Source organism: Ostrea edulis, chromosome 6, assembly GCF_947568905.1.
Source record: "Ostrea edulis chromosome 6, xbOstEdul1.1, whole genome shotgun sequence".
NCBI classification, from domain to species: domain Eukaryota; kingdom Metazoa; phylum Mollusca; class Bivalvia; order Ostreida; family Ostreidae; genus Ostrea; species Ostrea edulis.
In genome coordinates this window covers 55,357,962-55,372,730 of record NC_079169.1, presented here as the reverse complement: position 1 = coordinate 55,372,730, position 14,769 = coordinate 55,357,962, and the positions used below count along the sequence as shown (strand labels likewise).

At 32.8% G+C, this 14,769-nt stretch overlaps 1 protein-coding gene across 1 annotated transcript in view; it reads left to right on the top strand.

Moving 5' to 3' along the window:
* The window catches only part of LOC125646293 (vacuolar protein sorting-associated protein 11 homolog), a 39,145-nt gene that overhangs the window by 13,613 nt on the left and 10,763 nt on the right, over positions 1–14,769 (top strand). The window contains exons 15-20 of the mRNA XM_048872524.2: positions 539–644; positions 1,128–1,157; positions 1,245–1,345; positions 2,171–2,254; positions 4,090–4,140; positions 5,420–5,508. Coding sequence (XP_048728481.2) covers positions 539–644; positions 1,128–1,157; positions 1,245–1,345; positions 2,171–2,254; positions 4,090–4,140; positions 5,420–5,508 — 461 coding nt within the window. The remainder of the gene's footprint in view (positions 1–538; positions 645–1,127; positions 1,158–1,244; positions 1,346–2,170; positions 2,255–4,089; positions 4,141–5,419; positions 5,509–14,769) is intronic.

The window sequence follows — 14,769 nt, the reverse complement described above, 5'->3', positions numbered from 1 at the left end:
TTTTTTGGGGGGCGAGAGAATTCACCATGGCTAAAATTGCATGATGTATAATTTTGTAGATATATATTTGATTTTAAATTAGAACATAATTTCAATGCTATGTAAAAGAAATTAATAAAAGCTTCATATCCCAAAGTGTGTCAAAATGCATGATTGCAGGAAATAGTTTAAGCATGATAAAATGTGGTGCAAAGGAAAAATGTTGATGTGTTTGATATAGTGTATGACAATTCAGAAAGTCACTCGGAGAGTATGATTGTTTTCCATCAGTTGAAAATTTATTAAAGTTAATTAAAAATTAAATAAGTGATGTCAATCGTTCTCAAAAATGAAGTGATGACAAATGATGAATTGATTTTTTTTTTTTAAATACAGAGTAATTAGTAATTTACAAAGTAATTACTATAATAGCACATGTACAGTCAGATCTGTGTTGTTTGATATAGTATCTAAGGTAGAGTACTTAGTACAGGGCCATGCAAATGCAGATTTCTATTGTATTGTTCAACTCTTACATGGATGTGTATGTTTCAATCAGGCAGATGAAAATGTAAGGAAGTATGGAAAAGTGTTGATGGCAGAAGTTCCCCAGCAAACGACGGAACTGTTGAAGAGACTGTGCACGGACTACAGACCAACTGACAGTCAGTATCACTATTGTAATACTTTTTAGAAGGTAATCAAGTTAGTGCAAGCACTATTCTTATCCAGGGTCTTCATAAAACACAACATATATGCACTACGTATACAATAAAATTTTAAAAATACATGAGCCTCAGGGTATGAACAGCAATGCTTTTCATGAGACGTATGCTGGTGTAAAGCATCGAAATTCATGTATTTTCAAAAATTAAATTCATTTCTTGGATATTGTACAGTATATTACTCAGATTTGCATTTCCTCCTCTTTACACCATGAATATTGATAAGAGTCAAGGTCAAAGAAATTTAGTGCACTTTCATTCAGGTGGAACAGGAATGTTTTTTAAAAACTCAAGTCTTCCTGGTCTTCAGCCATACATTATTTCAATTTCAAATTTGCCTTAATATGGGTGAGCCTGCGGGGTGGGGGGAATTAGCCTCGTTTGGACAGGTCTAGTATTAATTGTGTATTTTTTTTCTTTCAGAGCCACTTATTGACCAAACTGTCATGGATGGTAAGTTGAACCCATTATTTCTAGTTTATCGTGTTTTACAGCATTGTAATGATATTACATTTTATCTTTCATCATTTCACTGCACAGGTGGCATAGCGAGAATAGAGAGGGCACCTGCTGAGAATTTTATCCACATTTTTGTTAACAACTCGGAGAAATTAACAGAGTTTCTGGAACACATGATTAAGGTTTGTAGGTTAATTATTTCAATGATAATCAGGTGCCTGGGGCGGTCCCTCAGATGAGACTGCAAAAACTGAGGTCACGTGTCACAACAAGTGTGGCACGATAAAGATCCCTCCTTGCTCAAAGGCCATAAGCACCAAGCAAAGGTCTAAATTTTACAGCCCTTCATCGGCAAAGGTGACGTCTCCATATGAGTGAAAAATTCTCAAGAGGGACGTTAATCAATAAACAACCAACCAAACCAATTTAATCATATGCATGTAGATCGTGCTAATTGTCTCTGGAGAATGTTTTAGTGTGATGACAATAATATTTAAAGATATTGCAAAGTGTGTTCATGCAAATTTTGTAATGCTTGTCTCTGCTCATTTGTACTATTCTAAACAAAATTGAAAATTTTGCTCACATTTTCCCCTTAATTTACAGTATATACATGTATGCCTAGTTATACAGAATACGAGAAAATAATATTTATTGTTAGAAATGTATTTTATGATTAAACAGGAATATAACCTCACTTGTTACCAATTTGCAGTTGCAACCTAAAATAAACATTTGTTGATTTAGAAACAAACTTTTAAAAACACAAAACAGTGGGAACTTTATTGATAATTATGTACATTTGTATTGTAGTAAATCATGGGTCTGTTGAGTTCTGTAAAATATTCTATGTAAAAGTACCGGTAAGTTCTTGGAAAATAATTTCTTAAGGAGCATAGGATATAATTTAAAAGAGAAAACTACATGTATGGTTACATATGTAGTCAAAGGTTAAATATCTTTTATGAATTTGAAAATAAGTTTTGGATACTCTTTTTGCTTTGCAGGTTCAACCCAACTCTCCAAGTCTGCTGTACAACACACTGCTAGAGTTGTATCTACATGATATTGTGCACGAAAAAGATAGCACGGTAAGCAGATTTCAGTGTGGCTATTGTCATGTACAGTGTGTCTATTGTTATGTACAGTGTGACTATTGTCATGTACAGTGTGTCTATTGTCATGTACAGTGTGTCTATTGTCATGTACAGTGTGACTATTGTCATGTACAGTGTGTCTATTGTCATGTACAGTGTGACTATTGTCATGTACAGTGTGACTATTGTCATGTAGTGTCTATTGTCATGTACAGTGTGTCTATTGTCATGTACAGTGTGTCTATTGTCATGTACAGTGTGACTATTGTCATGTACAGTGTGACTATTGTTATGTACAGTGTGACTATTGTCATGTACAGTGTGTCTATTGTCATGTACAGTGTGACTATTGTCATGTACACTGTGTCTATTGTCATGTACAGTGTGTCTATTGTCATGTACAGTGTGACTATTATTCATGTACAGTGTGTCTATTGTCATGTTCAGTGTGACTATTATTCATGTATAGTGTGTCTATTGTCATGTACATTGTAACTATTGTCATGTACAGTGTGACTATTGTCATGTACAGTGTGACTATTGTCATGTACAGTGTGACTATTGTCATGTACAGTGTGACTATTATTCATGTACAGTGTGTCTATTGTCATGTACATTGTAACTATTGTCATGTACAGTGTGACTATTGTTATGTACAGTGTGACTATTGTCATGTACAGTGTGACTATTATTCATGTACAGTGTGTCTATTGTCATGTACAGTGTGACTATTGTCATGTACAGTGTGTCTATTGTCATGTACAGTGTGTCTATTGTCATGTACAGTGTGACTATTGTCATGTATAGTGTGTCTATTGTCATGTACAGTGTGACTATTATTCATGTATAGTGTGTCTATTGTCATGTACATTGTAACTATTGTCATGTACAGTGTGACTATTGCCATGTACAGTGTGACTATTGTCATGTACAGTGTGACTATTGCCATGTACAGTTTGACTATTGTCATGTACAGTGTGTCTATTGTCATGTACAGTGTGACTATTGTCATGTACAGTGTGACTATTGTCATGTACAGTGTGACTATTGTCATGTACAGTGTGACTATTGTCATGTACAGTGTGACTATTGTCATGTACAGTGTGACTATTGTCATGTACAGTGTGACTATTATCATGTATAGTGTGTCTATTGTCATGTACAGTGTGACTATTATAATGTATAGTGTTACTATTATTATGTACAGTGTGACTATTATCATGTATAGTGTTACTATTATTATGTACAGTGTGACTATTATCATGTATAGTGTTACTATTATCATGTACAGTGTGACTATTATCATGTATAGTGTTACTATTATTATGTACAGTGTGTCTATTATCATCTATAGTGTGACTATTGTCATGTACAGTGTGACTATTATCATGTATAGTGTTACTATTATTATGTACAGTGTGACTATTATCATGTATAGTGTGACTATTATCATGTATAGTGTGACTATTATTATGTACAGTGTGACTATTATCATGTATAGTGTGACTATTATTATGTATAGTGTGACTATTATCATGTATAGTGTTACTATTATTATGTACAGTGTGACTATTATCATGTATAGTGTGACTATTATTATGTACAGTGTGACTATTATCATGTATAGTGTGACTATTATCATGTATAGTGTTACTATTATTATGTATAGTGTGACTATTATCATGTATAGTGTGACTATTATTATGTATAGTGTGACTATTATCATGTATAGTGTTACTATTATTATGTACAGTGTGACTATTATCATGTATAGTGTGTCTATTATTATGGAATTGATTTGTAATGGTTGTAACTTTTCTTGTTCACAGAGAAAGACGGAGCGAGTGAGGAAGACGGATGAGCTTCTGAAGAATCCAGATGTAAGTTCTGTATTATCATTTTATTTATTATTTCAATGTATTGTATTATCCTAAGGTTATGAAATTAAGATCAGGAGTAATATTGAACTCAACACAGTTTGGTGAATTTAGATTTTCGTTGTTCCCTATTAACTACAGAAGCTGATACTGCAGACAATGTACTATTTTTAACATATTGATTGCATGTTATTGAAATTGTGTGATCAGGCAAGTGACAGATTTCCAAATGTGTTCCTCAGTTATTTGAAATCCTGGATTTCTTTATGCCACTGAGATTGAAGGTCACATTCATATTGTTTTTTATCTGTCTATCTCTTGTCTGTCCATCTATTTGTTTCTGTCTGTGCACAACATCAGTACCCTTGGTCATAACTTTATAAAATACAGACTTTATAATATATATATTTGGGTAATAGGTAAATGAAATGTCAAACCTATATATGACATAAATGTTAAAAGCATATGTCATGGTCAAAAGTCGTCTTATTTCTAATAATATCCACCAATAAAATGGTATACACTAACAGAACTGATAATTCATTTTAAAAAATTACTGTTTAGACATTGAACACATGAATTCAAACGTTGACACGGTCTATAATGAATTCTAATTGGAAGCAAGATGTGTTTGTCTCAAAATGTAGCCAAGTTTTTTTGTATCAGATTTGAATTTGACATACACATGTACAACCCAAAGCAGGCAAACTTTTCCCTTGACTAAATATGAGATTAAGGCCAAGGCTAAATATTATGTAGCCAAAGGACTCTGATCTGACATTGAGATATGACCTTATCCTTTCACGTGACCAGATATGAAGTTGGTCTTTGACTAAGGTTATGGACAGACAGAAAGGATACAAAGAATTGGTTCCTGGTCTTCATGTAGGTACATGAAAACTAATCACTAGGATGCAGATGATGAACTTTTCTGGTTGCTAGAACAAATTAATGCATAAAAAATTCATCTGAAGCACTTCATCTAGATTAACACATAGCACCAGCACATGTGATATCAGCAGCCCACTTGTAAAATACCCAGTATGCTGTTTCAGGTTACTACAAACTGTGCTAAATCTCAAATGTAATGAAAGGCTGTCGGCATTAGGCTTATACTTTTTGATAAGTTTTTATTGACAAGTGTAGTGTGATGTTGTGCCATTAACTCGTATGTATTACTATAATGTGTTTCCATGGATTATCGTAATTATCATTTTTCATACTTTATGCTATTGCAATGTGGCCTTATTCTACATCTGTTGTAATAATTTGTTCCATACAGGCAAGATATGACCTTGACCAGGCCATGGTTCTGTGTCAGATGAATGACTTCAAGGCCGGCATTCTGTACCTGTATGAAAAAGCTCACCTGTAAGTAATCAGATATTTGGTACCTATTTGAAAAACTCACCTTTAAGTAATCAAACACTATGTGCATATACAAGGTGTATGTATGAAGAAGATCACCTTCTGTACCTGTATTATCCATAAAAAGGACACCTGTAAGTAATCAGACAGGTGTTTGTATATTCTGTACCTGAATGAAATGATCACCTGTAAGTAATCAGACAGGTGTTTGTATATTCTGTACCTGAATGAAATGTTCACCTGTACGTAATCAGACAGGTGTTTGTATAATCTGTACCAGAATGAAATGCTCACCTGTAAGTAATCATCCTGAAAATAGAGTATTCTGTAAGAAATCTGCACACTGAATCTCATTCCTAATTATACATAGGAGGTCATCTACCTGTCTGTATCTGGAACTCTCATCTTTTGAGTAAATAAATGCTCTACTTTAGCTGCTGTCCACACACCTGTACAAATATCCAGGTGATGCTATATCCAGGTCATTACTACTGCATCACCAGTAAAGTCCATTGATTTTATGATAGGTTTAAAATTAGATTCAGTTAGAAAACATGTATTTTATGTGAGAGCACTGTAGTGGTCATTGTGTACGCCTATTTGAACTTGTCGTTCATGATGTACATGTATTTCCTGCAGTGTAACTGTTTAATTGTAATAAAATATCCTCATAAGCTTTTTCATAAAAATGTAGTAGAAAGGAGAGCCAGTTGCCTTAATTACCATGCTGTGGATTAAATACGTGGATACATTGAGTAATCTGGAATAAGTTGTTTTGTTTGCCGTCCATTGTGTGTCTAATCAGGCCTGGAAATTATAAAACTTTTTTGAGCACATTTTCATACTCAAATTCAAATTCCGCTCTAAATAGTACGCATACTCAAAAATGAAGGTTATAAAAAAAATTATAAAATCATTCTCGCACTCAAATGGTGTACATGCACAAGATTTTTCGAGTATGCTTTGGAGCTTGCTCAGAGTTGTACTCAAAACAAACATGGCTTGATTTTGAGTATCAGTACGGTAAAAGTTTAATAACCTCCAGGCCAGATTCTCATTTTTTCTTAGTAGAGTCTGCCCTTAAGGACATACATGACGTTTCTCAATGATATATAATTTATGGTGACATTTGATTCACGTATAATTCACTTGCATTCTATCTCGCTTTTGCAAATAATCTTGGGATATATTGCTTTCTACTAAAACTGCATTTTTTGACTAAATAAAGTAAATTTGAAAGTTTTCAGTTTCAAAATATTGTTGTACCTATCCTCTAAGAATATATATAAGAACATAAGAAACCTACATGTATATCTGTATTAGCATATTTTGATAGTTCTGACCTAACCACAGGCTGATTACAAACTATTGTAATGTTACTACAATTCAAAAGTTAAACCTATTTCAGAAATCATACAAGAACTCTTCTTATCGAGGAGATGAAAAAATAATTTTGGAGAAAATGCCAGAAATGTCGCATATTTCCTTAAAGATGTGAGAGCTATCTTTATATAAGCCCATCCCACCATCCACCATTTCTGTCAAACAACATTTCTTAAACAAAATCTTTATACTGTAATGAAAGTTTTGCCATGACATGGTCATGTATAGATTTTGAAGGTTGTACAATTTGTCAATCAGGTGTGTCGAACTCTTATCAACACATTGAATTTTATATATACTGTAATTAGAGCTCAAGATTTTTATGCCACAAAGATTGAAGATTTGGGGGGGGGGGGGGGTATTGTTTTTGTTCTGTCTATTCTGACTGAAGCTTTCAGGAGGAATGCTACACCAGAGAAATTTGATATGGATGAAAAGTAGAGGATATGTACAACAATATTTTGAAACTGAAAACTTTCAATTTACTTTATTTAGTCAAAAAATGCAGTTTTAGTAGAAAGCAATCTGAAAAAAATTTAAAATCTTTCTGGATTCAAACCCACGATTTACATTCAGCAGTCGACATGTTAACCTACTGAGCTAGGCTATGATACATTATTTGAAATGGTTTTATAAACAAATATTGGTAATATTTATATTTTCATTCATGTTTTGAAAAGGAAGTCAGCAGTATTTTCTTTTATCGAACTTTGCATTCAAATATTTTGTGAAAAACTTCGATTTCTGTATATCATTACAAATGATCACTTTCGAGGGCAGTTGTGTTTATCGAACACCTCTTGTTTATCATAAAATCAGATGAAATTTTGTAGGAATATCAGAAACAGTGAAAGTAAATACAAATGCTTTTGAGGCCTCACAGTTTTGTCATATCAGAGATATAGAACTTTGATGTAAAGAAATAAAAACCAGTTTTTGAACTGGGTATTAAAGCTTTCACATAGTAAAATACATTATATACATGTATCAGGGTATGTAAGATTGAAAGATCCTAATTACAACTCCACTATAAAACTGAACAAGGTTATACTGATTTCACTATATGTTTGAGTGTTATATTCACAAATGCTCTGATCTGGAATGAGGTTTTACACAGCGACTAAATTGTCATCATGTGAAGACGTGCCCATCACTTTGTTCTTGAATTCTGATTTCTAACTTAGCATATTTTTTTTTGTGACAACTAATGAGGGCTATTTTCAACATTGTGTCAACTAATGATGGTACATGTACCTGTGGTTGATAGATGTCTCATATTTCATTTATGCATTCCTTGTTACAAGGCCCTTCTTTTTGGTACCAAAGTTTTTGACCTTGTGACTTTGACATCGGAGTTTGACCTACTTTTAAGAAAAATTAACCTAAGCAATATCTCCAGGACTATCTAAAGATAGGTAGAGCTTTCATTATTTTTTATATGTATTCCTTATGACAGGACCTAGCTTTCATTTGATTCCTTAATTATGACAGGACCTAGCTTTCATTTGATTCCTTAATTATGACAGGACCTATAGCTTTCATTTGATTCCATATGACAGGACCTAGCTTTTCATTTCATTTTTGTTGTTGCTATAGGGAACATCTTGTAAATGAGTGTATTATAAATTACATTTTGAAACCAAACCCCAAGTAGTCTCAAAGGTATATCCCAAGCTGTTCTTGTGAGCATCAGAGTGATGTGCTGCATTAACTTTTAATTACTTGTATAGTAAATAATTACATTCTGAACTTAAAAACATTTTTGTTGCTTTGTCATGTCAGTAATGGAAAAAATTATTATATATTGGGGTAAGTTTGTAGCAAATAAAATTATTACATATTGGAGTAAGCTTGTAGTTATTAAAATTATTATATATTGGAGTAGGTTTGTGGTTAATACATGTTTGATTTGATAAATCACTGTCATATTGTTTGGTAATGATTTCCAATCAATTAATAACACAATCATGTGACAAATCAGATAGTGCATGGTTACGTTTTTTACTCTCTGGCATACAGTACTTTAGAAGGACTCATGAATGCATATATCTGTTATAGGTGTGTCCTGCAGAATATATGTTTGTTATAGGTTCTTCCAAATTTGGTTGGTTTGGTTTTATTTGGGGGGGGGGGGGGGGATCTTACTACACTGAAACAAATTCAAGTTTTGTGCAATTCCATAGTGGTTGGTCAATTTCTCTTTAGAAATATTTAAATTAAGAAGGAATAAGAAACCATGGAAAGTGGAAGATATGTACTATACTATGTTGATATTTTAAAAGTTTCAAATTTATCTCATTTTATAGTGAAAAAAATGCAATTTTAGTAGGATATAATCTGAAAAAATATTAATCCCTGCTAGACTTCAGTGCATGAACTACAGATCAGTTGTTAACACCTAATGAGTTACCTAGCTAGATGATTAGATTTAAAAGGAATTAATGCATGTATTGCTGATACATGTATTTAAATTTTCATTCAACTTTTAAAAGGAAGACGACCATTATGACGATGTATCATTTAACCTTAATCAAATGTTCTGTTTCCATTTAGTTTAGAAATTTTTTGTCTCTAATGTAAGATATCGCGTGGTTTGTTTTGTCAATTCCTAGCTATTAAGGTAGTGATTGCATGGCATCATGTATTATTTAAAAAGAGACTATTTTCGTTTCCGATTCCGGAATACGTCAAACGCTAAGCCAGGGGTCGAAATTAACTTTTTCTACCACAGGCTAATTTTAGCTTGTGGGTAAAAAATCCACAGGCTAAAATAAAACCTACAAGCTAAAAAAAAAATAATGAAGTAGTGCTCTTTTTTCGAATGTTTTTTTAAATCAATGATTTTCCCCATCATTATTCAGTACTGAACCTAGTGGGTCAACATGTAGGCATTGTTTGGACAAGACACTAAGTTACGTAAGTCATAAGGTGCAATGTTTAGGTCTCTTGATTATCACACCTCTAATCCACACAACCTGTTTACCGCAGGTCTAGATCCAGTCTTCCAATTTCATGCCACATCAGGGTTGTCACTAGTAATTTTTCAAAGCGAATCCCAGACTCATGGTTTTATAAGCAGCACGATCACGAGCCCCATGAACTTTTTTGATAATCGTCTACGCGGTGAGCAGTGCACTCGTGTCATCACTACAACCCGACCTCAATATGAGAATAAATTAATTTAGATAGGAATGTAGTAATTAGGGCTATACGAACCGTGGATATCGACCTGGATAGCTCAGTGGTTAGAGCACCTGACTAGTAATGCAGGAGTCCCGGGTTCGATTCCCGGTCCAGCCAAAGATTTTCTCCTCTCCTATACTACATTTGGTGCCGTTGACCACCCCTGGTCTTGCAGGTGAAGGTCCTGTCATGGGCGAAAAAATCTGGGTTATGTGTCATCGAAGGCGAAGACTATTTAAGGAGGGAGGAATGTAGTGATTAGGGCTATACAGACCGTGGATATTGGCCTGGATAGCTCAGTGGTTTGAGTACCTGACTAAATACAGGAGTCTCGGGTTTGATTCCCGGTCCAGCCAAAGATTTTCTCCTCTCTCCTATACTACAGGACATTCTCATGATTCTGATAATAATAACTACCGGAAGACTAAAATTGGTAAAACATAGACTCCAATTTTTTTTTAGATAAATGAATAACAAAAATCTTATACTTGAAATTCAATTTAATCACCCCTATAGGTGAACAGGACTCGTGGCATATGTCTATATTTTTCATCATAATTCAATGTCGACCTCTAAAGCATTTGTTTGACTCTGATTTTCTTAAAAGATCATAAAAGAAAAATCCGGAGAGAAAAGGTTGTTGAAATTGGTCATTCATGTAAGCGTTTGTATGATTCAGATTGCAAGTTTAAGAAAAGCGAATAGCGCATCACCGTATAAAACAGATACAATACGATCATAGTTTGTAAATCACCACTCGCTAAGATTTTCGAGTGTCCACTATTTTTACTCGCTATTTTTCAAAGGTACTCGCATTTTGCGAGTATTTCTCGCTAATTTTGAACCCTGTAAGCATCAGTAATAATGAGAGACAATGGAAACAAAGACTTGTCAGATATAACCAGACACAGGATAAAGTGAAAATATATTTAGAAATATACAAGTAAAATAAAATACAAATGAAAAATTGAATTCATTATTGAATTAGTCATATCTTATAAATAATAGTCATAGTTTATGTCTCCATGATTCATATAACCCCCCCCCCCCCCCCCGGTTAATTTTCAGTTTTACAAAACGTAAATTTAATTCACAAACCACTACGCCTATTAAAATTATGATATATGATATAAATTTCATAACATGAATATGGTGTTTGTGCACATAAATCTAAAATGCTGGATGTAATATCCAAGGGAAACTGTTAGGCCAAGGAATCACGTATGGGTTATGTAAACGCGTCATTTTGAGCAAAAAATATCGATAATATTAATCATATCTTTCCTAAGTACACTATACATAGATTTAAAACACTTTATTTTGCTACAAATATTCCCATCCTCCACTTTGAGATCGTCAGCTAAGAGGCTCCGAGTCGGGGAATCGAGGAAATCTAGCTACTATGTAACGTGGATGTTAAAAGAAATCAAAAAGTGTGAATTTCGAAAACAGCACTTGCTGTTAATATGATTTTCTCAACTAGTTCAGTTATTTCTTATAATTTAAAAAATAATGAAAGTTTTGTTGTTTTTCATAATCGCTCGGTTTGAAAAGAGAGAAAAAAACACGTCGTAGGTAATACGACGTCACAATGCACAGCTTACATCGGCTGTGTTATATTTCCCACGTTTTTAACATACACTTACAGAGCATGAATATACAAGTAATTTCAAATAGAAAGTAAGAAAAACATCTCCAAAGCAATAGTACTATCATTCTATGTAGAATAAATTCAATAATAAACATCAAGACATTTTCATAGTTTTAATATGAGTTGAAATAAATGCATGTAAGATGCATACCTATTGTATAATTATCACCTGCAGCATTTATGTAAGGAGGAGAGGGTAACTATAGTGATCATAGCACCATAGTAAACCTGAAAACCAATATTGATACTTTCAGGAAAAATTCCTCCTAACATATGTTAAAACATATTTAAAAATAAAAAAAAAATTAATTGGTCATTTATTTCTCAGGGGGTGAAATTATGTCTGCTTTGTTGAATAATTGCCTTCTAAAAATTGCGAAATTGCTCATAAGCAGTCCTGCTTCTACTTCATATGAAAATAAATCAACATATTAATACAAATTATATATCATTTAAGGCTTTAACTTCAATTTGATATAAAATTTGTATCCCTTACTCCAATTTTGTATCATTTTTAAATATCACCTCAAATACATGTACCATTTATTACGGAAAGTCAACAAGAGGGGTATAACTATGACAACCGTAGCGTCACAATTTCTGTGAAAACCATATATGATACTTTCATAATGAATTGCAGATACTGTCAACTACAAAATATGTAAAAATAAAAAAAAATCATAGATTCATTAATTTTCAAAGACCCATGCAATCACTACCTTAAGCTAACTAAATTGCCATTTTCATTGTTTTATTTCATTTTCCTAGGTGCAGACTTTGCTATGATATGTTGATTTTCTAGTTATTTTTGGAATTTTTCATTTCCATTGAAATTCTATCACTTTATAAAGTTATTTTCAGTAAATCGTAATATTGCGGCCTTGTAAACATTTTTAATATGCCGAGAAATATATTTTGTTTACGTAATGCGATAAGAAGAGGACCAAGTGCATTAATGAAAAAAATGTCATAAAGGCATTAAGTTGTATTCTATATTAGAAATTAATGAAGTAATTACACATGAGAGTTATGATAACCCCAGCAGCAAGTAACGACGTTATTATAAAAATCCAAAGTCTCCCTTAGAGCGCTAGCCTAATCAAGGGAGGAGAACATTGATAAATCAATGGGATGACATTTTTTTGTAACACGAATTCAGTACTGTGTCTGAAGATATTAAATTGTTTTATGGTGTAATACCATGTCATAAAAATTGTCCTAGTTTGATCTTGACACACGCCATATCTTGTAAAGTTACGACTTTCTCCAAAGTTCTTATGTCTTTAGTTCATTTTGTATATGTATGTGTTGTTTTTTACTGCAAAAACTGTAGATTTTAATGAAAATGGTAGCCCAAGAAGGGTCACATAATTTGTGACATTCATTTAACTTTTGGACTCGCACAGGTTGGAAGTGAGTTAATTCACGTACACGTGTTTCCACCCACATAAACTTTGCGCACTATAGAAATATATTTTTCAGAGGATTTTTATTCACTGGATAAAATAATAAAAAAATTTGTAAACTATTGATAGTGAAAAAGTTTCTATTTTTCATAGATATCAATTATTCATAATAATAAAAAAAAATGTTGTCAGGGCAATAACTCTTATGCTGGTATTTCCACCACTGCATGTCTATTATATATAATGTTTTCCGAAATATCCACAATTAATTTATGCATATTTATAAATAATCAGTTTTTCTAAACTGCTGACATTAAAAATTTGTCATTTTAACAAGTTTTTATCTATTTTTATTATTTTGTTTTACTAAATGTGTGATTTTCTGATGATGACCTATATGTATACTTCTGTTTTTGTATATTTGACATCTTAAAAAACGTGGCAACATCCACATTTTCTTTGATTATTAATTAAATTAAACTATAGAGTGGAAATTAATACAGTTTTTCGACTCTCAACCATTAATTGATATGGATAAATCACATGAGGGTGGAACTACCTTGATATGACAATATTATCAGGTTTCCAAACTTACTTGTTTTTATTTAAGGAATAAATGTCTGATGTTTTTGTGTTATGAAAATAATAGAAGCTTAGGATAATTTGCATATTAAATCAGCTTCATCAAATACACAGAACTTGTCTATGATTCCATTGTTTTTATATCTTTTCAAACGCAAGCATATTTAATATTGATAGATATTAATATACATGTATTCTATATGCATGTATTCTTATTTTGTTATTCAACTCTTTTATGTTCCCTCCATGAATTGGTATAACCCTTTTCCATCCTTCTATCATTCTGTCATATAATTCAGGTTTCTTTGTTCATAATCTCTGCTGCAGGTCGATGCGCATTATACATTATTGTATTCAACTGAAATTTGGTATATAGATACATCTAGAGAATATCCAGATCAAGATCAGATATCAAACAGTTCAGTTTCCACTCATTTTCCTGGTCATGCTTAGACATTTTGAATTGAAATACAGGATATAGATATATCACAAGAATACACAGGTCAAGTTTGTATTGGTTCAGATTTTTAAAACAAAAAAATGTTGGCAGAGTTACGTCCCTTGGACTTAGAAAATTTCAAACTTTTCAATTTCTACTCATTATCTCCGTTATACATAGACGTTTGAATTGAAATGTGGGATATAAATATGTCACGAGAAAATGCAGGTCAAGTTAGACTGTTAAATTAGGTTTCACTCAGATAATTTTTGGCAGAGTTATGACCCTTGGACTTGGAAAATTTTAATTACTTCAGTTTCTACTCTTTATCTCAGTAATACATGGACATTTTGAATTGAAATTTGTGATAAAGATATATCATGAGAATACGGAGGTCAAGTACTCATATGGGTGTGGTCAGATAATTTTTTGCAGCATTATAGCCATTAAATTAGTTGCCTGGGTGACTGTGAACCATCTAGTTTTTATAAACCATGTGCTAATGGACTCATAATTATACCCCCCGCAACAAGTTGTGGGGGGGGGGGGGGGGTTATACTGGAATCGGGTTGTCCGTCTGTAGACGCAATGGTTTTCGGGCTCTAAAGCATTATCCTTTT